The sequence below is a fragment of the Pseudophryne corroboree genome, chromosome 1 (assembly GCF_028390025.1).
Source record: "Pseudophryne corroboree isolate aPseCor3 chromosome 1, aPseCor3.hap2, whole genome shotgun sequence".
Taxonomy (NCBI): Eukaryota; Metazoa; Chordata; class Amphibia; order Anura; family Myobatrachidae; genus Pseudophryne; species Pseudophryne corroboree.
Genome location: NC_086444.1, coordinates 953,609,487 through 953,637,072, shown reverse-complemented (window position 1 = coordinate 953,637,072; position 27,586 = coordinate 953,609,487). Strand labels below are relative to the sequence as shown.

Below are 27,586 nucleotides of genomic sequence, written 5' to 3'. Positions count from 1 at the left end.
TCTACATAAAAAAGTTCAAGTTCAAGATGGAGTCACTCAGAGCAGTGATAGCGAACCTGGAAGAAGGGGACTTTATGGTATCCTTGGACATCAAGGATGCGTATCTACACGTTCCGATTTACCCCGCACACCAGGGGTACCTCAGGTTCATTGTTCAAAACTGTCACTATCAGTTTCAGACGCTGCCGTTCGGATTGTCCACGGCGCCTCGGGTCTTTACCAAGGTAATGGCCGAGATGATGATTCTTCTTCGAAGAAAAGGCGTATTAGTTATCCCATACTTGGACGATCTCCTAATAAGGGCAAGGTCCAGAGAACAGCTGGAGACAGCTTTAGCACTATCTCAAGAGGTGCTAAGACAACACGGGTGGATTCTGAATATTCCAAAATCCCATTTAATCCCGACAACTCGTCTGCTGTTCCTAGGAATGATTCTGGACACGGTTCAGAAAAAGGTTTTCCTTCCAGAGGAAAAAGCCAAGGAGTTATCCGATCTGGTCAGGAACCTCCTAAAACCAGGAAAAGTGTCAGTACATCAATGCACAAGAGTCCTGGGAAAAATGGTGGCTTCTTACGAAGCAATTCCATTCGGCAGATTCCATGCAAGAATATTCCAAAGGGATCTGTTGGACAAATGGTCAGGGTCGCATCTGCAGATGCACCTGCGAATAACCCTGTCACCAAAGACAAGGGTGTCACTTCTGTGGTGGTTGCAGAAGGCTCACCTATTAGAAGGCCGCAGATTCGGCATTCAGGATTGGATCCTGGTGACCACGGACGCCAGCCTGAGAGGCTGGGGAGCAGTCACACAAGGAAGAAACTTCCAGGGAGTATGGACGAGTCTGGAAAAGTCTCTTCACATAAACATTCTGGAACTAAGAGCAATCTACAATGCTCTAAGCCAGGCGGAACTTCTCCTGCAAGGAAAGCCGGTGTTGATTCAGTCGGACAACATCACGGCGGTCGCCCATGTAAACAGGCAGGGCGGCACAAGAAGCAGGAGTGCAATGGCAGAAGCTGCCAAGATTCTTCGCTGGGCGGAGAATCACGTGATAGCACTGTCAGCAGTGTTCATCCCGGGCGTGGACAACTGGGAAGCAGACTTCCTCAGCAGACACGATCTTCATCCGGGAGAGTGGGGTCTACATCCAGAAGTCTTCAACATGTTAATAGACCGTTGGGAAAGACCAATTGTAGACATGATGGCGTCTCGCCTCAACAAGAAACTGGACAAATATTGCGCCAGGTCAAGAGATCCACAGGCAATAGCTGTGGACGCACTGGTAACTCCTTGGGTGTACCAGTCAGTGTATGTGTTTCCTCCTCTGCCGCTCATACCAAAGGTATTGAAGATCATACGGCAAAGAAGAGTAAGAACAATACTAGTGGTTCCGGATTGGCCAAGAAGGACTTGGTATCCGGAACTTCAAGAGATGCTCACGGACGAACCGTGGCCTCTACCTCTGAGAAGGGACCTGCTACAGCAGGGTCCCTGTCTTTTTCAAGACTTACCGCGGCTGCGTTTGACGGCATGGCGGTTGAACGCCAGATCCTAAAAGGGAAAGGCATTCCAGAAGAAGTCATTCCTACCTTGATTAAGGCACGGAAGGAAGTCACCGTGAAACATTATCACCGCATTTGGCGAAAATATGTAGCGTGGTGCGAGGATCGGAGGGTTCCGACGGAGGAATTCCAACTGGGTCGTTTCCTACATTTCCTGCAATCAGGATTATCTATGGGTCTCAAATTGGGATCCATTAAGGTTCAAATTTCGGCCCTGTCAATATTCTTCCAAAAAGAATTGGCCTCTGTCCCTGAGGTCCAGACTTTTGTCAAGGGAGTACTGCATATACAGCCTCCTGTGGTGCCTCCGGTGGCACCGTGGGATCTAAATGTAGTTTTAGATTTCCTCAAATCCCATTGGTTTGAACCATTGAAAAAGGTGGATTTGAAATATCTCACATTGAAAGTGACTATGTTACTAGCCCTGGCCTCTGCCAGGAGAGTATCTGAATTGGCGGCTTTATCTTATAAAAGTCCTTATCTAATCTTCCATTCGGATAGGGCAGAACTGCGGACTCGTCCGCATTTTCTCCCTAAAGTGGTATCAGCATTTCATCTGAACCAACCTATTGTGGTGCCTGCGGCCACTAGCGACTTGGAGGACTCCAAGTTGTTGGACGTTGTCAGAGCCTTAAAAATATACATTGCAAGGACGGCTGGAGTCAGAAAATCTGACTCGCTGTTTATATTGTATGCACCCAACAAGTTGGGCGCACCTGCTTCTAAGCAGTCGATTGCTCGTTGGATTTGTAACACAATTCAACTTGCACATTCTGTGGCAGGCCTGCCACAGCCTAAAACTGTAAAAGCCCACTCCACAAGGAAGGTGGGCTCATCTTGGGCGGCTGCCCGAGGGGTCTCGGCATTACAACTCTGCCGAGCAGCTACGTGGTCGGGGGAGAACACGTTTGTAAAATTTTACAAATTTGATACCCTGGCAAAGGAGGACCTGGAGTTCTCTCATTCGGTGCTGCAGAGTCATCCGCACTCTCCCGCCCGTTTGGGAGCTTTGGTATAATCCCCATGGTCCTTTCAGGAACCCCAGCATCCACTTAGGACGATAGAGAAAATAAGAATTTACTTACCGATAATTCTATTTCTCGGAGTCCGTAGTGGATGCTGGGCGCCCATCCCAAGTGCGGATTATCTGCAATACTTGTACATAGTTATTGTTAACTAATTCGGGTTATTGTTAAGGAGCCATCTTTAAGAGGCCCTTTCTGTTGTCATACTGTTAACTGGGTTTAGATCACAAGTTGTACGGTGTGATTGGTGTGGCTGGTATGAGTCTTACCCGGGATTCAAAATGCCTCCCTTATTGTGTATGCTCGTCCGGGCACAGTACCTAACTGGAGTCTGGAGGAGGGTCATAGGGGGAGGAGCCAGTGCACACCACCTGACCTAGTAAAGCTTTACTTTTTTGTGCCCTGTCTCCTGCGGAGCCGCTATTCCCCATGGTCCTTTCAGGAACCCCAGCATCCACTACGGACTCCGAGAAATAGAATTATCGGTAAGTAAATTCTTATTTTTCCCCACTACCCAGCGATGTCAGCGAGGGTGAGCGGCTTTCCATAGTAGGAGGCTATGGAAAGCCGCTAACCCCGCCGTTCATTTACTGGTAATACCAGTAGAGGAACGGCGGGCGCCAGCGATGAAGCGGGAGTGCGCATCAGTGCTCATCGCTTGTGCATACACACTGGGCGGCTTTAAGCTGAAAGCAGCTCAACACACCAAAAGTGATCTGCTTTCAGCTCAAAATCGCCCAGTGTGTATGGGCCTTAAGACTGACTTTATTGCACACTAGTGTCATATATTAAATTAATCAGCGCAGTCTCCTTGTGTGTGCTAGTTGCATTTTGTTGCAAATAAGATACATTTTTAGCAAAAAGATAAGCAAAAAAGACGCATTACACTAGAAGATTCTCGCGCGACCTAGAATGTCAAGAGGTTGAGGATGTATGCAAAGATGTATGAGGACACATCTGTATGTCAGACAGCTGAACCATGTTTGGAGGACAGAATGATAAACCAACATAACATTTGATTTATTTAAAGTGGCTTTCTTCTCCATGCAGGTTTATAGTAGTAAATAGCATTTTGTATTGCGTACTCTCTAGTTCCTGCCATGAAGCTGTAAAATATTTTAAGAGCGTGAGCCAAGTTGGAAATGTTTAGCAATGAAAGGTACAGCCTGCAGGACGCGTAATGCCAGTATCCGTCTTTGTGTAGATGGAATTGTGGAATATACAGAGGGGAGCGTATATGTTGTTTTCAGATGGGTCTCCACAAATAGATATTGTGCAAATGCGCGCTGATAGCTGATGGATAGGTGCGAGGCAGTTACATAGGTTGGTCTGCTTCTGAGTATGGATGGAGATCTGCATTCATTATGGCCACACCTGAGCCTGACTTACATCCAACTCTGAATAACCCTCAATTTATTATTTGTGCTCATATTTTGTTTTATAAAAATGACAGATCTGGGCTGAGTAGCGACCTAGACTGCGGACGTACAGATGGAGCCTCGCTCATCTAGTCTTCTCTGCTGTGCATAGGTGCACCAAGGTTTATTAGCATAAGCCTTTCATCTGTTGTTCTCAGCTGCAATACAATACAGAGAGAACAATACAGCAGGGGATTACGTCTGACAGCACTGGCTCAGTTAATCCTATTAAAGGGATAGATGAGCTGGGCTCCATCTGTATCTTGTATTTTTAATGTAATTTTTCTATGCAGATTAGAAAATGATTACAAATTTCAGGTTATACACCTCCTTTTCTTTGTCCCCAATTTTAAATTGTGGGCCTAATTCGGCAGGAGTTGTAGTATTGCGCAAAACTACAACTCCTTCCACTAAAATGTGTGGGGGGGGGGGGGGGGAGCCCGTATGCAGGATCCTAAACAGCGAAGCGCTCGTATTTTTAGAGTAGGTCCCTGTCTTTGCAGCGGCAGTCGATGGGCTGCCATCCTTTGGGTCGCAGCAGCTACATGTGACATCACGCAGCCGCTGCGGCCCGCCTTGCAACTGGTCTCGACATGCCTCCATCATCCGGACCGCGCCCCACCAATGCCGTGAAGATGCCCAGTAAATGCTACGTCGCCGTCACTTAGACTGCGATCACATATGATTGCAATTTATGTCCTCGCGCATGTGCACAGCAGAAGCTCGGAAATCACTGAATAGTGATTTCCGCACTTCAGCGATTGATGCTGAATCGGGCCCTGTATTCACAGTTCAGAATTGAAGTGCTCTGCTACCTTTATTTCTATATAATGAAACAGTGATTAAGACTGCTTGTATGTGACTGTGGTGTCTGATTACAGATCTGTCAGAGGGACTATATATATATATTAGGTGATTCATCGCGCTCTTCACACCGTCGCAAGGGGCTACGCCCCATTAACCCTTGCACGCCCTTGGGGGTTCAATATTTTTATTATATGGAGTACTACCTCCAGTCATAATTTTGTGGGTGCTTAAATATTGCACGGACAAAGGGTGTGGGGTGGTTAAGGGCCCGTAGCCCCTTGCAACGGCATGAACATTGCACGCAAGGCTGTGGTTGGGGGAGTGGCGGGTGCGTGGGAGATGTGGATGGGGGAGGTGTGCACGGGGGAGGGGCGGTTGGTGGGGGAGGGTGTCCGGAGTCACCGCGGGTGCGGGGGTGCTGTGGGTGGGGGAGGGGCGCTTGCAGAGGGGGTACGGATGAGGGAGTGGGTCAAGAGGTGCTGTGGGTGGGGGAGGGGCGGGTGCAGAGGTGATGCGGATGTTGGAGCGGTTCCAGATGTGTTGCTGGCGGGGGAGGGGATATTTAGATGCTGTTGGTGGGGGAGGGGCTGGGGCTACGGATGAAGGAGGGGGTTTGGAGGTGCTGTCCATGGGGAGGGGTGGGTGCTGCAGGTGGGGAAGTGGCGGGTGCGAGTGTGCTGCGAGTGGGGTAGGGGGTCGGGAGGTGCAGAGTTGACGCGGATGGGGGAGTGGCAGGTGCGGGGTGCCACGGATGGGGTCCATAGGTTCTGTGGGCAGTGGAGTGGTGGGTGTAGGGGTGCCGCAGTTTGGGTAAAAGGTCTGGAGACGCCACAGGTGGGGGAGGGGTGGGTGCGGGGGTGTCGTGGATGGGGGAGGGACAGATGCTGGATCATCAGGGTGGGGGAGGGGCGGGTGCAGGGGTACGGCGGGTGTGCTGTGAGTGGGGTAGGGGGTCGAGAGGCGTAGCGGGTGGGGGAGGAGCGGGGTTAAGGCGGGTGGGGGAGTGGCAGGTGCGTGGGTGCTGCGGATGGGGGGTGGGTCCATAGGTGCTGCTGCTGGTGGAGTGGCGGGTGCAAAGGTTCCACGGTTTGGGTAGGGGGTCTGGATGCGCCACGGGTGGGGGAGGGGCAGGTGCGGGGGTGCCATGGATGGGGGTCCGGTGGCGATACGGGTGGTTTGGTGCCGTGGGTGGAGGTGCGGGGGTGGGGGGAGTGTGCTTTCAGTGCGGAGGTGCTGCGAGTGGGGAAGGGGTGGGTGCGGGGGTGTTGCGAGTGGGGTAGGGGTTCGGGAGGCGCAGCGGGTGGAGGAGAAGCTGAGTTGATGCGGGTGGGGTAGTGGCAGGTGCAGGGGATGGGGTCCATAGGTGCTGTGGGTGGTGGAGTGGCGGGTGCGGGGTACTGCGGTTTGGATAGGGGATCTGGAGGCGCCATGGGTGGGGGAGCGGCGTTGCGGGGGTGCCACATATGGGGGTTCGGTGGCGAGTTGGGTGGTGGTGCGCTGTAGGTGGAGGAGTGGCGGGTGTGGGAGAGGGGCGGGTGCTGTGGGTGGGGGAGGGGCGGGTGCTGCGGGTAGGGAAAAGGCGGGTGCGGGGGTGCCGTGGATAGGGGTCCGGTGGCGTTGCGGGGGGGGGGGGGGGGGGAGGGGCGGATGCGGGGGGAGGGGGGACTCAGGGGACGGGATGTACTAACGTCTGCCGCTGCGGTATCTGGCTTATTGCGTGTGTTCTCCTCGGTAATAGGATCGCCGCCCGCTGGGTGGGAGGTATGGGCCTAGTTCGGTTGTGGGATGGGCTTGAGGGGTGCGGTGGGTGCTGCTCGTGGGGCGAGGGGTTTGTTTGGAGGAGTTGTGGGTGTGCGAGGGTTGTGTTGTGGTGGTGTGAGGGTTAGGGGTTCATGAGGTGTTGGGGTTGAGTGTAGCATGTGCAGGGATGGGGAAGGGGATTGTGTGTGTGTGTGGGAGGGGGTGGAATTTTTGTGTGTGTGAAGGAGAAGAGGGTGCCTGGTGTGGTGGTGTGTTGAAATTTGTAGGTGTGCCTCTGGGGTGTGTGCCTGGAGCAGATGCTGGTAGTGGGGACTCCCTGCCTGCTGTATTGACCTTATCGTTTGGCTACTGCGGGAGGGAGCTCCCGCTCAGCAGCACTGTAGCTGGAGCAGTGTCCTGTCCTGGCTCCGGGTGGGTGCACTTAGTCTGGCCTCCACAGTGTGTGCCTGGTGCTGGGGATGTGAATGGAGGTGCCGGTGCGCAAGTTCCTGGAGTTGCGGGCTGGCTATCAGGCGGGCGGCATAATGGTGTGGCCGGAGCGTGGAGCGAAGTGGCAGTAGGAGGGAGCTGTGTATGTGCTGCGCTGGGGATTGGGGAGTGTGTGCTCCGTGTTCCGTCCCCGGCGGCCGCCCTGCGCGACCCCCCACTGGCTGGATGCGGCAGGGGGTGAGTTGGGGGGTGCATAAGGGAGGGGTCCTCAGCGTGGGGTGTGGGTGTAAGGACGGTGTGTAGCCAGGAGAGGTGCGGCGGGAGTCCTGCCGGTTCAAGCAAGTCCCCTCCGCATAGCCTGTGTTCCCCTCCCTGATGCTGCTGCTGCTGGCTGGAGCTGTGTGTGATGCTACTGGTGGCCATGGCCACCCCCCCATACTGTAGTTAATGTCAGGGGGCATCTTTTACCTGACTTTGGCGCTGGCCCAGGGCATGGTGTGTCTCCCTGCAGATGCTGCTGACTCCGCCCAGCTCTGTGACTCCACCCAGCTCTGTGACTCCGCCCAGCGTTAGAGGCCCAGGCACAGTGTCACAGATCTGGGCTATTATATAGGAGATATATGTATATACTATTTCAGGGCAGTTTCCAAAAAAGTTTTGTGATCCAGAATCACACCTGTCAGATGTTGAAACTTCCAAAAGTTAAAAACCAACTAATATTTTTTATTGTTATCATTTGTATTCTTATTAATAATAATTCTATTTATTTTATCTTTATTGTGCTTTACATGGCATGTTTGTTTTAAATTTGTGAAAAGATTGTATACTCCGCTTTGCAGTAATCATGCCGTACTATATAATTAAATCCTGTACTGCATGACACAGTAAAGTGCTTACATTGTGTAAGTTTTGGAAATAAGCTTGCCTTAGTGCTTATAGAAGAGAATAGAAAGTTTCCTCTGCAGTCTATGGTACATGAAAGCACAATACGCCCCCACACTTTGTACAGCGTTCTTGTGTTCCATCTCTTTATTACTGCAGTAAACAAACATTTCAGCAAGATTTCTCGGTGTGTCAAGTGAGGGCAAAAGGTTTTCCTATTTACATGTATAAGGTGTCCGGCTCATTCCTGTGACTAAGGTGTGATTTTAGGTACAGTACATTAGGGCATTATCATGACAGCTACTAGTATGCTGTCAGGATGTATTACTAAAAAATATGTTCCATGCCAAACTGATGATCACAGAAAATACGGTTTGGTTTGCATACGGTAGCTATCTGCAATAAGAATAAAACACACACAAATGGTAACATATTGTTTGTACTTGCAAAAGGTTTGCATATCTGTTAATAAATACAATATATACTGTGTGTGTATGTATGTATATATGTGTGTGTGTGTGTGTGTGTGTGTGTGTGTGTGTATACCGTATATACCTCGGCTTATACTCGAGTCAGTGCACTGACAGGGAGTGCAGTGTGAAGGAGGGACACGGAGGGCACAGCGCGCGGCTCTCCTGTGTCCCTCCTGCATCTCCGGCGGCAGCGGCGGGTCTATTAAAGGAAGTACCCGTTCGTGACCTCTGATCACGAACCGGCACTTCCTTTAATAGACCCGCCGGAGATGCAGGAGGGACACAGGAGAGGCGCGCGCTGTGCGCTCCGTGTCCCTCCTTCAGAAGACAGCGCAGGATCGATGGAGGAGGGGTAAGTAACAGCACTGAGGGAGCATATTTGGCACTTGGGGAGGGGGCATATCTGTCAGCAGCATGAGGGGCATATCTGTCAGCAGCATGAGGGGCATATCTGTCAGCAGCATGAGGGGCATATCTGGCAGCAGCATGAGGGGCATATCTGGTAGCAGCATGAGGGCATATCTTGCACATCTGGCACTGTGGGGCATATTTGGCAGCATGAGGGCATATCTGGCACATCAGGCACTGTGGGGCATATCTGGCAGTATGAGGGCATATCTGGCACTGTGGGGGCATATCTGGCAGTATGAGGGCATATCTGGCACTGTGGGGGCATATCTGGCAGTATGGGGGCATATCTGGCAGTATGAGGGCATATCTGGCACTGTGGGGGCATATCTGGCAGTATGAGGGCATATCTGGCACTGAGGGCTGTGTACGGCTAGAGCTGCATTTCCCACCCTAGGCTTATACTCGAGTCAATAAGTTTTCCCAGGTTTTTGTGGTAAAATTAGGTGCCTCGGCTTATATTCGGGTCGACTTATACTCGAGTATATACGGTATGTATATATATATACGGTATGTATATATATATATATATATATATATATATATATACACACATTTTCTGAATAATAGCTTCTGCATAAGGCGGAATAGGCTAGTTTTGTAATTTATGATGTATAACTTTTCATTTTGCTAGACAAATTTCTTTGTGTGTGTACTATAGTACTTGGCAGCATAATGATAACCCCTGTGATGCATCCTGAATTATATATAACAACTGCTCTCAAATATGGTCTTGACCTCCTAGACCACAGAGAAACGGCATAGTGATCCAAACGTTGTTTTCTTTATGCCCTTGTTACTTGACTCATTTGCGACTGAAAGGCGTCCTCTAGTCATTGAAGCATGGTATTTAAAATTGTGTGTAAATGTTTATCAACCAAGGTTCTGAAAACCACGCTTCATTGGCTGGAAAACAAGTGACATTCCCAAATGCTTGTGCGGTGCTAGCCAAAGTTTTTCTCAAGGAATAACAACTTTGTTTTAAGTTGGAAAAAATATATATTTGTCTTGACTTCTGGCAGATCGATGGATATTTTCATCAATATGGCTTTAATTATAATGTTGTTGTAATTTTGCTCTTCTAAAAAGGGTGGAAGATAACCAAACCTTTCCTCCTAAACTGTGCAGATTGAGTCTTTGGGCCGAATTCACTATGGATCGCTATTGAGGCTGAGATAGCGATTTTCACAAAACTGCTACTGCTCAAAATTGCAAGTGAAGAGCCACCCAGAAAGGGTAAAAGACGCCCACCGATGAGATCGCAAATATGCGTATGCATAAGCAAAATAACAATTAATACGCAAAAACAGAGTGCCTTCGACCCATGTGGAGACCAACTATTATGCCTACTCAGAATAATGCAATTGCAGTTGCATGGGCACCATGTTTGCCATTGCAGAGGTCGCAGATGACATCAGATACACTCCCCGAAAATGGCCATGGCACGCCTACGTTTTCCTAACCACTCCCTACAAATGACATTTTACCACCCACAAACGGTCACTTCCTGCCTATCAAATTGCAATCGCTTTTCACGTAGGCTGCAAGCGCAGAGCAATCGCAATTTGCTCTTTACGCACGTGCAATGCGTTCACAGCGCATGTGCAGTCTGCTGATAATCAAGCAGTGTGTGCGTTCTCACATTTGCACATGGTAGTGAATCGGGCCCTTTCTATTTGTATTTCTCACTTTGAGAAAAAGAAAGCCCAAAATGCTTTTAAAGCACACTTTAAAAAAAAACAGAAACCGCTAGATTTACCAAACAACGGTGTTTAAAACCGCCCAGAACATTAAGTAGCCTCTGAGATTTGTGTTTTTGTAAATAGTAGACTTATCTACTAGTTAAAAAATAATAAGATACCTTGGGCTCCCACTAAAATTGTAACCAGCACTAAGGGAGATATCCAATTAACCGTGGTAACCCCAGCGTGAGACGCGACTTATCAGGGATTTTGTTTCACCTGCCTCAGGAAGGCAAAACCAAATACCCAGAAACCGCCCCGTTTTCATGCGAAACTGTGCTGTTTCTACCAAAAACACAGGTTTCACTGAACCTGTGTGTTTTCGGGAGGAAAGCTATTTTTTTTTACGGGTGATCCAAATTGGAGAGCCTGTAATATGAAAACTTTAAAAAAAATATCTGTGAAACATCGGAAAAAAGTGTTGTTTACCTCTAATTGAATATCCCCCTAAGCCTTTGGCTTATAATGGAAAAATCAGGCGGACAGGGTTCCCCCCCAAATTTCCATTTTCAGCACTAGTGAATCAGGCAGCGTGGGGTCCACTGTCATATACTAAACCATCCTAGGCTGGATTCCCAAGCTTTATCAGGCCTGCAAAAATATGTGGTCTCCAAATTTCTTAGAAGAAATTAGCCATGCGTTCATTGCACAAAAAAGAAATGAAAGAAAAGGATGCACGGATCCTAGTGATCTAGAAAACTGCCCCAGTTTTGTAACGAGATCTGTGTTAAAAAACGAGAGGGATCGACGGCAGGTTCACTTTAGACCTTTCGGAAATAATGTGGTTCTTGGTATTAACCTGCCGCAGTGGATCCCATTGGTATTCAAACCCCTGGTAAAACGCCCTTTTGTAATTTGATCCTACTTCTGTGCAGACAAACTTTTATTGTGTGACCAGCTTTATTTACCAATCTGGACAGAATGACAAGATTATTATGTATAGAAATTAAGTGCATTTTATGACTGAATAGAATGACCGTTGTATTATATCCTCATGAATCAAATACCTATTACCCTATAGATGGTAAGTTTGTAAGCAGGACCTTTATAACCATCACCAGTAGCATATAGTGGAGTATGAGACATCAGGTGTAACTGACTGCTTACAGACACCAGGGAGCACCTCAACGCTCTCTAAACAGAAACCATGCATTTTTCACAGAATTGATAGCAGGAAAGTAGCTCCCACAGTAATATATTGGTTGTTTTTATATCATTTCCTGAAGAGAGTTGAAGAGGAGACGCTAGTGAAGAACAGCAGTGCCTGTAAGGATTACCTCATTGAAGCCATGAAGTACCACTTGCTTCCAGGAGACCAGCGGACATTGATTAAAAGTGCACGAACGAGGCAGCGGACACCGGTCAGTCTTCCCAAGGTAGGATTTGTAGACCATGACAACATACAGTGAATGGGGTAGACTAAATATAATCGCCAGAGAGTTGCAGGCATCTGCAAATTTTCTGTGATTTAGCAGCAACAGATGTGTTCTTCTCATACATCTTGCCTTAATATGCCAGGTAGCAGGAGATGCCTGGTGTGAGTGAGCTGAGAGGTCCTGTGCAACTCCATGGTGTCGGAAGCGTCACTTACTTTGTGTGCGCCCGGTTCAGCGCCGGCAGAAAGGGGGGGTGGCCTATAGGGAAGTGGGCGTGGCTTATTGGGGGAAGGGCTTCACATCCTGACCTCCGTTTTTCTTCACTTGCAGGGTTCGGGAGGTGCAGGCTGCCTCCCGCGGGTGCTGTTTCTGCAGTGCAGGCTCCTGCTCAGTAACAGGAGCCGAGTGCTGCACATGATGTAACAGTGATGACTGTCACTGAGCAGGAGCCGGCATTTTGGTGTCACATCTCAGCGGGTTACACCCGGTTGCGGGCCGCACCCCCCTTGTGACATCACTAAGGAATCTTTATTTTGCTGAAAAAGTGTCTTATTCACATCGCTATGCCAGTAGGATGCACAAGCAGACTCTGCTGATTCAAATGAGATGCAGCATACCTACAGTATATTCTGTGTGCATCTGTGGCTGTATCTGCATATGAAATGGTACATTTCTAGGAAAACACAGTAACATCGCATTTCATATGCAGATACAGCCACAGTCACACACACAGAATATAGGCATGCTGCATTTTATTTTAATCAGCAATAGCTGCTTGTGAGTCCTATACATACCATTTTGTGACTAAGATGCAATTTAATGGAAAAAGTTGCAAATAAATTTGCTTGGCACTACCAAATCACGGCATGGCGTGATTAGAAGGGCTGTTTTATGTACAGGGAGGCTAGATGTAAGTGGACACATCTGTAAATTTAAACCATCCTGGTTTTGTTGTCTAACTTTTTTGACGCTTTAAATCTAGCTGCTAAATTGATGGAAAAATCCGGTTGCATGCAACTCTAAGGGGGTTATCCAAATACCCGCGGTTTATATCGCCGGGGGGCTATCCTCAGGCGCCCGAAGCATAATCCGCGATAAGCGGCTGCCGAAGATAAGTGGATAATCCGCAATGAGCGGTCTGCCGGAGCCGCGAAAACACATGGGATTGGGGCCTTTTCCCCAGATCCCATGTGTTTTTGTGCGATCGCAGGTCCGTATTTGGTCAATGAAAACGGCTTGTAATAGGATACCATGATAATGACCATCGGTCATTTATTTCAATATCCGCCCATTTTCTCCCAACGAAACGGATCGGGAATAATTGGAAACCTCCCTTAGGCTATTACATTTACCCCACTTGCTCAAATTATCTAGATATTTTGAAGAAATTATGTATTGGGGCTGTCACCCAGGGGCATATCTAGAAATAAAGGGGCCCCATAGGACCATTTTGAATGGGCCCCATGTCCTTCTTCACAACTCCACAGAGGATAATGCAGGCGCTTTTATTGATACAGGCAATACTGCAAAATTATATTTAAAGCCACACCTATGTATTTCTAAACTTACAGAAGAAAAAAGTTTAATAAAAATTAGTAATCATAATATGAAATAAATATATTGTTACAACAAAAATCAAATAAAAGCCTTGCCCCAGAATAACGTAATGAATTGTATGCACACAAATGAAAAAGCTACTTAGTCAATATCTTTTGTTGGCTCAGATGTGACTCCAAGGAGCAATCAATAGTGTCATAAAAATGACCTATAGAAAAATAAAAATATAAAAAAACCAGTGACCTTCAAAACTGAACTGTATTTCATTTATAGAAGTGTAGAATGTCTTTAATCTTGAGAAATAATTTTCAGTAGTCTCCGTTAGAGGATTGTGAAGGATGGAATAATTGAACATAGTTATACACATCTTAGAAATCGTTGTTTTACAAAGCCCAAGCTTCCAGTACATGACAGATAGTGGCACTATATTAACCAAGTGAAGCTGTTCATCTGTCCTGAATGTATCGCATCAGACCAATCTGCCTCAGAAGCAGCCAATACAAGTATCTGCAAAGTACGATACAGTGGCTGACAGCCCACTAAACGTATATAGAAGATAGTTTGATCACAATAGCAGCACCTCCAGTGAGTGGCAGATATTTAAGTGCATCTAGGGAGCCTCTTTGTGCATCCAGGGAGCCGCTACAATCATTGATCTAGTAATGTAGGGAGCAGGGTTTTCAAGATGTAACTCCCCTACAAAAAAAAGATAGTAAATAGCTCAATTAGGTGTTTTCAGTATTGAGTGCAGGAGTTATTCAATAAATACAGTATACAGTAATTTCTAACCGTAACAAAGCAGCAATTAGTAGTAGTGGGACATTGTATCAACATTGGATTTTCACCTAACATGCTTTGTTATATGAAATGTGTTTTTATAGGAAATTGGTGTGTTGGTTGAAAGTGAGATCTCTGCATACAACAAGCTAACATATGTATCAGATGCTGCACGAAGATTGAGCAGGGTGATTTTTTGGAATAGGCAAGGAAATGTAGCATTAAGAAATGTTGAGAATGAGCCAAAAAAAACCAAACACTTTAAAACAACTAGTTTTAAAGGGCTGGTCAGTTGGGGGCAGGTTAATGGTTTTGCCGAGGTACCCCCGTGAAGCGTGTCCCCCTGATATGGAATTACCCCTGCTGGTTGAGCTTGGTGCTGGCTACTGCAGAACATACAGCTAAACATGCAGGTCTATTGGTTTTGAATCAATGCGACTGAACACGCACACAACCAAACACTATTGCATAGACCATTGAATAACACCATTCAGAACATGAGTCTAAAGGTCCATACACACTACACGACGTCGCTCTGTGAGCGACATTGTCTAGTGATTCCCTTCCCCGGCCGGGAGGTCGGCGGCCGCCCGTACACACTGAGCGATATGACCGTTCATATCGCTCAGTGACGTCACGCAGCCGCCGGCCGTGCATGCAATCCAGATCGAGCTTGCATGCACTGCCGACAGCGACGATGGTTGCCAACCTGCAGTGCCGCACATCGATCGTGACTGGCGGCATACACACTTGCCGATAAAAATGAGCAATGGCGCTCAGGAAGGGGAAAAACGAGCGATGTCGCTCATTTTATTGGCAAGTGTGTATGGTGGGCCTTTAGTGTAAAAGTGTTTGTTTATTGGATCCTTATTGCATCCATTAACAGATTAATAATTATCTTGTGCAGGTTAAAACCGAAAGTATCTAAAATGCATTTAATGCTTCAATTATGTCATCTATGTGAGTAGCCACGGTCCTATCAATTCATAAGTTATTATGACTGCACAACACGATTTCAAGTGAATTAGATTAAAAATTTACAAAAACAACCAATACAGTTGGCATAAGGAAAATACTTTGTAAAGTGGGGATAAAATCAAATTAAACATGATAAAATCAAATCATAGAGGTTCTTACACAAACCCAGCAAAGCGGGACACCTTGCCCGAAGCTTGGCGAGCGAAGTGGTGCACTAATTGGGGTTCCCGGTCACTCCAACTAGAAAACAACAACAACAAAAATTTAAATAATGTCGACCTTTTGACCTGTCGACCTTGTTACTGTCGACTAATAGTGGTCGACCTAGTTACTATCTACCTTCCATACCACACTTGACATTTTGACCATGGTGACCTTTTCACCCTACAGATGTGTCCATTCATATCTAGCTCCTTGCATGTTAAACAGCCCTTCTAGCCACCCCATGCCGTGGTGTGACTTTGTCGCGCTGGAAGTCTTGTCATTAAACTTTTTCCTTTAAAATGAGTCTTATTCACAGAACGGTGCAAGCAGACTCTGCTGATTAAAATTATATGCGGCATGCCTATAGTCTGTGTGCGTTTGTGGCTGTATCTGCATACGAAAAAACGTTAGTGTTTTCTAGAAAAAATACACTGTAGTGTAGCATTTTGCATGAAGATAAAGTCATGATTGCACACAGACTATAGGTATGCCACATGTCACTGTAATCGGCATAAGCTGCTTGTGCGTCTTATTAACGTAACAATGCGAATAAGACATATTTTCAGGTGAAACTGCACAATAAGATGCCCAGCGCTAGTAAACACTCTCACGACTAAGGCGGTCATTCCAAGTTGATCGTAGCTGTGCTAAATTTAGTACAGCTACGATCATGTTCCCACACATGCGGGGGGACGCCCAGCACAGTGCCAGCCTGCCCCCCCATGTCTGTCCGCCCCCCCGCACAAGTACAAAAGATGCTTTTGTACTTGTTGAGTAACTCCTGGCCAGCGCAGCTCCTGCGGCTGACCGGGAGTTGCTCGTCGTGTGATGTAACGCAGCCACTGCGGCCCGCCCCCCGCACGGTCCAGCCACGCCTGCGTTGGCCGGATTGCACCCCCAAAATGGATGCCAAACGCCACCTTGCCGCCCTCTCCCGCCGAGGGACCGCCTCTGCCTGTCAGTCAGGCAGAGGTGATCGCTAGAGAACGACGGCCTTCGGCCGTCCGGCATGCGCAGTTCCGACTCGATCGCTGTGCTGCGAACAACTGCAGCGAGCTATCGGGTCAGAATGACCCTCTAGGCCCGGCTAGAAGTGCTGTTTAACGTGATTGCAGCAACGATGAGAAAGGACACAGCTGTATATATTATTGAATTTTATTTAAAAAAAAAAAGGTTTATATATATATATATACGGTATATATATATATATTATGACTTTCCCCAATGTAAGTATTTACTATATTTCTCTGACGTCCTAGTGGATGCTGGGACTCCGTCAGGACCATGGGGAATAGCGGCTCCGCAGGAGACAGGGCACAAAAGTAAAAGCTTTAGGATCAGGTGGTGTGCACTGGCTCCTCCCCCTATGACCCTCCTCCAAGCCTCAGTTAGGTTTTTGTGCCCGGCCGAGAAGGGTGCAATCTAGGTGGCTCTCCTAAAGAGCTGCTTAGAGTAAAAGTTTTGATAGTTTTCTTATTTTCAGTGAGTCCTGCTGGCAACAGGCTCACTGCAACGAGGGACTTAGGGGAGAAGAAGTGAACTCACCTGCGTGCAGGATGGATTGGCTTCTTAGGCTACTGGACATTAGCTCCAGAGGGACGATCACAGGTACAGCCTGGATGGTCACCGGAGCCGCGCCGCCGACCCCCTTGCAGATGCCGAAGTAAGAAGAGGTCCAGAAACCGGCGGCTGAAGGCTTTTCAGTCTTCATGAGGTAGCGCACAGCACTGCAGCTGTGCGCCATTGCTCTCAGCACACTTCACACCAACGGTCACTGAGGGTGCAGGGCGCTGGGGGGGGGGCGCCCTGGGCAGCAATGTTAATACCTTTTCTGGCTAAAAAGAATACATCACATATAGTCCCTGAGGCTATATGGATGTATTTCACCCCTGCCAGGTCTCAGAAAAACCGGGAGAAGAGCCCGCCGGGAATAGGGGGCGGGGCCTATCTCCTCAGCACACAGCGCCATTTTCCCTCACAGAACTGCTGGTGGGAAGGCTCCCAGGCTCTCCCCTGCACTGCACTACAGAAACAGGGTTAAAACAGAGAGGGGGGGCACTTATTTGGCGATATGATTATATATTAAGATGCTATAAGGGAAAACACTTATATAAAGGTTGTCCCTGTATAATTATAGCGTTTTGGTGTGTGCTGGCAAACTCTCCCTCTGTCTCCCCAAAGGGCTAGTGGGGTCCTGTCCTCTATCAGAGCATTCCCTGTGTGTGTGCTGTGTGTCGGTACGTGTGTGTCGACATGTATGAGGACGATGTTGGTGAGGAGGCGGAGCAATTGCCTGTAATGGTGATGTCACTCTCTAGGGAGTCGACACCGGAATGGATGGCTTATTTAAGGAATTACGTGATAATGTCAACACGCTTCAAGGTCGGTTGACGACATGAGACGGCCGACAAACAATTAGTACCGGTCCAGGCGTCTCAAACACCGTCAGGGGCTTTAAAACGCCCATTTACCTCAGTCGGTCGACATAGACACAGACACGGACACTGACTCCAGTGTCGATGGTGAAGAAACAAACGTATTTTCCTTTAGGGCCACACGTTACATGTTAAGGGCAATGAAGGAGGTGTTACATATTTCTGATACTACAAGTACCACAAAAAAAAAAAAAAAAAAGGGTATTATGTGGGTGTGAAAAAACTACATGTAGTTTTTCCTGAATCAGATAAATTAAATGAAGTGTGTGATGATGCGTGGGTTTCCCCCGATAGAAAATTATTGGCGGTATACCCTTTCCCGCCAGAAGTTAGGGCGCGTTGGGAAACACCCCTTAGGGTGGATAAGGCGCTCACACGCTTATCAAAACAAGTGGCGTTACCGTCTCCAGATACGGCCGCCCTCAAGGAGCCAGCTGATAGGAGGCTGGAAAATATCCTAAAAAGTATATACACACATACTGGTGTTATACTGCGACCAGCTATCGCCTCAGCCTGGATGTGCAGCGCTGGGGTGGCTTGGTCGGATTCCCTGACTGAAAATATTGATACCCTTGACAGGGACAGTATTTTATTGACTATAGAGCACAGAGAGATATTTGCACTCTGGCATCAAGAGTAAGTGCGATGTCCATATCTGCCAGAAGATGTTTATGGACACGACAGTGGTCAGGTGATGCAGATTCCAAACGGCACATGGAAGTATTGCCGTATAAAGGGGAGGAGTTATTTGGGGTCGGTCCATCGGACCTGGTGGCCACGGCAACAGCTGGAAAATCCACCTTTTTTACCCTAAGTCACATCTCAGCAGAAAAAGACACCGTCTTTTCAGCCTCAGTCCTTTCGTCCCCATAAGGGCAAGCGGGCAAAAGGCCAGCCATATCTGCCCGGGGATAGAGGAAAGGGAAGAAGACTGCAGCAGGCAGCCCATTCCCAGGAACAGAAGCCCTCCACCGCTTCTGCCAAGTCCTCAGCATGACGCTGGGGCCGTACAGGACCCCTGGATCCTACAAGTAGTATCCCAGGGGTACAGATTGGAAATTCGAGACGTCTCCCCCTCGCAGGTTCCTGAAGTCTGCTTTACCAACGTCTCCCTCCGACAGGGAGGCAGTATTGGAAACAATTCACAAGCTGTATTCCCAGCAGGTGATAATCAAAGTACTCTTCCTACAACAAGGAAAGGGGTATTATTCCACACTATATTGTGGTACTGAAGCCAGACGGCTCGGTGAGACCTATTCTAAATCTGAAATATTTGAACACTTACATACAAAGGTTCAAATCAAGATGGAGTCACTCAGAGCAGTGATAGCGAACCAGGAAGAAGGGGACTATATGGTGTCCCGGGACATCAGGGATGCTTCCTCCATGTCCCAATTTGCCCTTCTCACCAAGGGTACCTCAGGTTCGTGGTACAGAACTGTCACTATCAGTTTCAGACTATGCCGATTGGATTGTCCACGGCACCCCGGGTCTTTACCAAGGTAATGGCCGAAATGATGATTCTTCTTCAAAGAAAATGGACGATATCCTGATAAGGGCAAGGTCCAGAGAACAGTTGGAGGTCGGAGTAGCACTATCTCAAGTAGTTCTACGACAGCATGGGTGGATTCTAAATATTCCAAAACCGCAGCTGTTTCCGACGACAATTTGCTGTTCCTAGGGATGATTCTGGACACAGTCCAGAAAAGGGTGTTTCTCCCGGAGAAGAAAGCAAGGGAGTTATCCGAGCTAGTCAGGAACCTCCTAAAACCAGGAAAAGTGTCAGTGCATCATTGCACAAGGGTCCTGGGAAAAATGGTGGCTTCTTACGAAGCGATTCCATTCGGCAGATTTCACGCAAAAAATTTTCAGTGGGATCTGCTGGAAAAATGGTCCGGATCGCATCTTCAGATGCATCAGCGGATAACCCTGTCTCCAAGGACAAGGGTGTTTCTTCTGCGGTGGCTGCAGAGTGCTCATCTACTAAAGGGCCGCAGATTCGGCATTCAGGACTGGGTCCTGGTGACCACGGATGCCAGCCGGAGAGGCTGGGGAGCAGTCACACAGGGAAAAAATTTCCAGGGGGTGTGATCAAGTCTGGAGACTTCTCTCCACATAAAACAATGCTCTAAGCTTAGCAAGACCTCTGCTTCAAGGTCAGCCGGTATTGATCCAGTGGGACAACATCACGGCAGTCGCCCACGTAAACAGACAGGGCGGCACAAGAAGCAGGAGGGAAATGGCAGAAACTGCAAAGATTCTTCGCTGGGCGGAAAATCATGGGATAGCACTGTCAACAGTGTTCATTCCGGGAGTGGACAACTGGGAAGCAGACTTCCTCAGCAGGCACGACCTCCACCCGGGAGAGTGGGGACTTCATCGGGAAGTCTTCCACATGATTGTGAACCGTTGGGAAAGACCAAAGGTGGACATGATGGCGTCCCGCCTGAACAAAAAACTGGACAGGTATTGCGCCAGGTCAAGAGACCCTCAGGCAATAGCTGTGGACGTTCTGGTAACACAGTGGGTGTACCAGTCGGTGTATGCGTTCCCTCCTCTGCTTCTCATACCCAAGGTACTGAGAATTATAAGACGTAGAGGAGTAAGAACTATACTCGTGGCTCCGGATTGGCCAAGAAGGACTTGGTACCCGGAACTTCAAGAAATGCTCACAGAGGACTCATGGCCTCTGCCGCTAAGAAGGGACTTGCTTCAGCAAGTACCATGTCTGTTCCAAGACTTACCGCGGCTGCGTTTGACGGCATGGCGGTGGAACGCCGGATCCTAAGGGAAAAAGGCATTCCGGAAGAGGTCATTCCTACCCTGGTCAAAGCCAGGAAGGAGGTGACCGCACAACATTATCACCACATGTGGCGAAAATATGTTGCGTGGTGTGAGGCCAGGAAGGCCCCACGAAGAAATTTCAACTCGGTCGATTCCTGCATTTCCTGCAAACAGGAGTGTCTATGGGCCTCAAATTGGGGTCCATTAAGGTTCAAATTTCGGCCCTGTCAATTTTCTTCCAGAAAGAATTGGCTTCACTTCCTGAAGTCCAGAAGTTTGTCAAGGGAGTACTGCATATACAACCCCCTTTTGTGCCTCCAGTGGCACTGTGGGATCTCAACGTAGTTCTGGGATTCCTCAAATCACATTTTAAACCGCTCAAATCTGTGAATTTGAAATATCTCGCATGAAAAGTGACCATGCGGTTGGCCCTGGCCTCGGCCAGGCGAGTGTCAGAATTGGTGGCTTTGTCTCACAAAAGCCCATATCTGATTGTCCATTCGGACAGGGCAGAGCTGCGGACTCGTCCCCAGTTTCTCCCTAAGGTGGTGTCAGCGTTTCACCTGAACCAGTTTATTGTGGTACCTGCGGCTATTAGGGACTTGGAGGACTCCAAGTTGCTAGATGTTGTCAGGGCCCTGAAAATATAGGTTTCCAGGACGGCTGGAGTCAGGAAAACTGACTTGCTGTTATCCTGTATGCACCCAACAAACTGGGTGCTCTTGCTTCTAAGCAGACGATTGCTAGTTGGATGTGTAGTACAATTCAGCTTGCACATTCTGTGGCAGGCCTGCCACAGCCAAAATATGTAAATGCCCATTTCACAAGGAAGGTGGGCTCATCTTGGGCGGCTGCCCGAGGGGTCTCGGCTTTACAACTTTGCCGAGCTGCTACTTGGTCAGGAGCAAACACGTTTGCAAAATTCTACAAATTTGATACCCTGGCTGAGGAGGACCTGGAGTTCTCTCATTCAGTGCTGCAGAGTCATCCACACTCTCCCGCCCGTTTGGGAGCTTTGGTATAATCCCCATGGTCCTGACGGAGTCCCAGCATCCACTAGGACGTCAGAGAAAATAAGAATTTACTTACCGATAATTCTATTTCTCGTAGTCCGTAGTGGATTCTGGGCGCCCATCCCAAGTGCGGATTGTCTGCAATACTTGTACAAAGTTATTGTTACAAAAATCGGGTTATTATTGTTGTGAGCCATCTTTTCAGAGGCTCCGCTGTTATCATGCTGTTAACTGGGTTCAGATCACAGGTTGTACAGTGTGATTGGTGTGGCTGGTATGAGTCTTACCCGGGATTCAAAATCCTTCCTTATTGTGTACGCTCGTCCGGGCACAGTATCCTAACTGAGGCTTGGAGGAGGGTCATAGGGGGAGGAGCCAGTGCACACCACCTGATCCTAAAGCTTTTACTTTTGTGCCCTGTCTCCTGCGGAGCCGCTATTCCCCATGGTCCTGACGGAGTCCCAGCATCCACTACGGACTACGAGAAATAGAATTATCGGTAAGTAAATTCTTATTATTTTTTTGATCTATCCTATATTTGTATATTAGAAAACACTATACAGATAATATGCACAAGGTCAGTTAACGTGAACACAGTACACAGCACATGCTAACTGTATAAAGAAGCACGTAGGAAAACTTGATGTCATGTAAACGCTCTTTCCTCATCAGTATAAGTACAGTAGCCAGTCTGAAAACCACATACAAGTTTAGTATCCCATATCCAAATATCCGAAATACGGAATATTCCGAAATACGGACTTTTTGAGTGAGATAGTGAAACTTTTGTTTTCTGATGGCTCAATGTACACAAACTTTGTTTAATACACACAGTTATTAAAAATATTGTATTAAATGACCTTCAGGCTGTGTGTATAAGTTATATAAACAATACACAGCGCTTGAAAAATATATGGAAGTAATATTATAAGCAGACAGGTGTAAATGATAAATAAAAACAATTTATTTTGACATTAAATACTCATTAGTTATTCTAAATTATTCAATGTTTAAAATTATATCTAGAGCATAAAAAATGGAGCCAATTGATAGAAACCAGTCTCTAGTATATTTGGACGTTTTAAGGACAGATGGCAGTGTTATCCAGTGGTAGGTGGACCTAAAAGATGCTAAGCCTTTTGGATAAATCGAATTTCTCCACAATAATTACCACTCTTAGAGATGGAATGCTCCCCTAGCGAAGGTCCAGACGGCACGAACTCCAACGCAAAAGTTGAGGGAGTTGGAAGGTGGATGTGAGCTGGCTGGCACACCAGAATTGTAAATCCCAGGCTGTAAGGTCCACTGTCCGATTGTCTGGATATTGCAGTAAGAGTCCTTTTCTTTAGAGTCCAAATGAAGGGTCCTCGTGTGTGTATAAGGTGTATATGAAACATAAATTAATTTTGTAACTGCAGATACACTTTGTTTAATGCACAAAGTTATCAAAAATATTGGCTAAAATGACCTTCAGGCTGTGTGTATAAGGTGTATATGAAACATAAATGCACTATGTGCTTACACCTAGGTCCCATCGCCATGATATCTCATTATGGGATGCAATTATTCCAAAATACGGAAAAATCCCATATCCAAAATACCTCTGGTCCCAAGCATTTTGGATAAGGGATACTCAACCTGTACCAATATTAGGTTGGAGTTACCGTAAGCTTGCAGACATAAGTTTGTCACATCCAAAGAGACAGCCATCTTTGTACACTCTTACACACATGAGGAACAGAGACACTATATTAGTACATACATGAAACATAGTAGTGGTCTGCATATGTGCCAAAGGTAAGCTTTGTCCTTTGTTGCTTTTCACTCTTTCACTAATGATTTTGCAATGATCACATTTTTATACCCCTTTTACACTGCTTCGAAAAGCTCTGGTTTTTGCTTAGCGGAAAATGTTCCCCAGAAAAAATGTTAAGGGGTCGTGTAAACGGGTTACCCAAGTGGTCTGACCTGGGACCCAATTACAGCATGCTGAGTGCCCATACCTCCCAAACTGCAGCGTCCCACGTTTGGGAGGTTAGGGTACAAGTCGCACGCTGTCTGCCTTGTTGTGTCGAGCCAGGAAACAGTGAGCAGCGGAGGTTGTGGGGACAGCCCAGCAGAGTGTTGGGTTTGCCCCCAGCGTGACATGAGGCAGCTTCCATTAGGGGACATGGCCTAATGGGACCGAGGCCATGCCCATGGGGTGTCGATCTGACTGTGTTTTTTCCGGCACTTGGAGATGACATCTTACCATAGCGCCGGCCATCATGAAAATAGAAAGACCTGTGGTTAATTTAATTATGTCTGCAGACTGTACAGCCTGCGCTGCCAATCGCATCCCTTCACCCATCTGTCTTTTCTAAACAGAGCTCAGAACACAAATGTTAGGGCTTTCTTTAAGTTTACCAGCAGATAACCCTTATTTAATTTGTTCATTTTTGTCACCCAATTAACATAGCATTGACTAACACAGTCCCAGCTGCCTTGCTGGTTTCTTACATTCTCATGGTCCACTGACTTGCAGCCTCTGGTAGTATATATAACATAAAAACAAAGTCGTTAGAGTGAGGACTGGAAAGTACTGTAAACTAACTACTGTACAAATGTTGCTGCTTTCACAGAAACACAGATGGATGCTTTATTCTAATGAACTTATGTGTCTTACCGTCTAACGTAAAAATATTATTGATCATGGGAGATTTAGCAGGAAGAATAGAGGACTACACTTTTTTTTAGATAGTGTAAAAAAGGAAATCATGGTTTATGATAAATAATATTATTGCTAAGGTTTAATTTGTCTGGATTCACTTTGCCTACTGTAGGTATCCACAATCCCTATTTAAAGTTTTGTTTGAACACCATGATATCATGTGTGAGGCTGTATGTATTTCTGTATTCATGAATGGTAGTCATCCATGTGCTAATTCATTTCTCTGCCAGGGAGTGCCGCAATGGTCCGTGAAGGCACTCCATGGTGATGTGTCTTCACACCTTTTTCAGGAAATGAATGGAGGTTTTCTTACCATAATAAGCGGTATTGTGTGCAGCTGTGATGTCATCATGGAGAACTCCATTCCTACATAAGAATACTCCACCCATCATCAATTTAAAATAATATTAAGTGATCTCTTATGAATATTATTACTTCAGTACATATATATTTTGACTCAAGTCCACAATTATTAGTTGTAAACACATTTACCAAAGTTGGTTAGATATGAAAGATGATAGCGCAACTCCAAAAGTATTAATGTGTTAACTGAAGCTGTAATGTATTTATATTCAGTCTCTGTTTCACACATTGGAAGGTATTTCATTGCCTTGTACAGACCTCCATCACTGTTTTCTTCAGTTGTTTTTGATTTTGTCTGTAATCCTGTACGTCATTGGTATGCATATTATTCTTATTCACTAAGTATGTCCGTATAGCTGTTGTTTGCGCACATTGTATGTGTTTATTGTACACCAAGTAACCACATACATTTACTAAATGTCATCAGTTATTTATTTGAGCATCTACTGTGCTAAATCGTATAGTAAATCACTACTTTCATTTTACATTAACCCTTTCATGTATGAAATTTTTTTGTCTGGTTCCAGTTTGTCCTTATCATGTTGCTTACTGCATTTTTTTTTTTAAATCAAGAAACAAAAAAAACCCTCCAAGTTAAAAACAATGCATTTTTAATGCCTATATATGGATATATTCATCCAGAAACAAGAATGTCCTCAGTATTTAATATGCATATATTTTCATGTACTTCTGAAATTGCTTCATACCTAGAAAACCTTATTCATGAACTGAATTTCACGGATTTTAACGCTTAGTATGAAAGTTGGCAAAGCACCCTGGACACAAAGGATCAATACACTGCAGTCTTATGTGTAAAAGCTGCATTGTGGCACCTGTTAGCATGTTTTGTATCCATAAGCTTGGGACAGTGACTTCCCACACTAAACCTGATTTCAGGGGGTGCCTTTGACACGGCATTGCTCTTTAATGGAGTTGGGGGTCTATGTACTAAACATTGGGGATAGATAAAGTACCAGCCAGTCAGCTCCTAACTGCCATGTTACAGGCTGTGTTTGAAAAATGATAGGTGGAGCTTGTTGCTTGGTACTGTACTTTATCGCCATCCATTTTCTCTTTCCAAGGCTTAGTACATGGACTTCTTGGTGTCTTACTTGGTTTTCCTCTTTTGATGTTGCTCCAAAGAGCCAGCATTAATCAATGCCTGAGCAATGGATGCTTTGTAATCCAACTGATTCTTGTCATTGAATCTAGACATTCAATACAGCAGCTATGCATTTACACAAGTCACATCAAGAAAGTGAAAGAACACCAAAATGTACCATCTCCTGGTTTTGCATCTGTGTAGGTACATCGCCACACACTGATCCATGAGATCCACTCCCCCAGTGTGGTTTTTATACTACTCTGTACTGAAACCTAGTACTAGATGCTCTTGATGTCTGGAGAAAATCAAAGAATACTTATAAAGTATCTGCCACTACTACCACAGATGCTACTAAATCATTTACTGTTCAAATAAGTTAAGATAACATATGATACATATAAGACTATAAGCAGTTAAAACTGGCATATATGGCTATTATATGAGGAACTTATTTAAGTTAGGCCTATGTGCCATGATAAGCCATGCAAGCAGTATGGATTTTTGTAGTGCATGATGTCCACTGCAGTGGACATATGATTTTACATCAACAGTGAAAAAAATAAATTGAGTGTTTGATCAAAGCATCTACCATATTATGCCCTTTATGTTACTTACTGCTTAAATTTTTCTTATTTTTTTTTTTTTTTTACTTGCTCTGCTGTCTTTGAGTAAAAGTATTTTACAGAAAATCCCTGCAGTGCTTGGTGCTGGTGAGCTTTTCTCCAAATCTATTTTGACCTTTTTTTTTTGTAGGAAATAAAACTCGCCATTAGGTGGCATACCTTCTAAATTTGGTATAGGGTCCAATGAAGACGACACTGCACTAGTGATGTCAAAGGTGAATTACTTAAGGAGATGAAAGGGTCAATAATCTTTATTTTTCTGAGCTACTGTACCACTGAAGCCACAGATGCTGCTGACCAGAAGACATACCCAGATTATATGGTTTCTTTTAGTTACTAGTCATGTATAGTGTATATAATAATTCACTAAATCAGGTCTCAAGATGGACATATGCAGGGGAAGCAATGGATATGGGACAGACCAGGGGTGGGGAGAACCCTGTGAAATATTTTTTCTGTAATGCAGCTTTAGTGTCAGTAATAATGCTAGTACAGAATTATAGTACTACATGAAACCACGTATCAGTACTACAGATGTGTCCTCTTACGCCTGTGGCCTGCCCTCCATACATGATGCGGCACGAGTGAGCCATGCTGAGTGTCTTCTTCACGCGAATGTACATCTGAATGGAAATGTGACCTGACCACTTAATGAGACTGCACAGATTAATTTAATATGTGACACTTGTATAACTGTGTGCGACTGGATACGGAGAACAACTGAACTTGGCGTGTAAATAAGTTATGGCTGCTGCATCGTAGCAGTTTGCATACAGATTCAGACTCTGTCTCACACAGATATACTGTACAAGTGTCGCATATCAAATTGATCAGTGAGTGTTGTTTTGTTGCATTGCAATAGTGTATGAGGAAATATCTGCATATGTTTTGTTTTCTGCCATTAATTGTGTAAATTCATTATGTAAAGTCCCCTCTTGCATTCCCAGAACTGAGTCTGAATATAAACAATGCATTTAGCACTCATATTACTAATTTCTCTGACGTCCTAGTGGATGCTGGGAACTCCGTAAGGACCATGGGGAATAGCAGCTCCGTAGCAGTCTGGGCACAACTAAAAGAAAGCTTTTAGACTACCTGGTGTGCACTGGCTCCTCCCTCTATGACCCTCCTCCAAGCCTCAGTTAGATTTTTG

At 46.2% G+C, this 27,586-nt stretch overlaps 1 protein-coding gene across 2 annotated transcripts in view; it reads left to right on the top strand.

Annotated features, from left to right (window-relative positions):
- Window positions 1–27,586, top strand: part of KLHL2 (kelch like family member 2) — a 312,617-nt gene that overhangs the window by 217,353 nt on the left and 67,678 nt on the right. For both annotated transcript variants that reach the window (XM_063920432.1, XM_063920431.1), the window contains one exon: window positions 11,735–11,884. In XM_063920432.1, coding sequence (XP_063776502.1) covers window positions 11,735–11,884 — 150 coding nt within the window. The remainder of the gene's footprint in view (window positions 1–11,734; window positions 11,885–27,586) is intronic.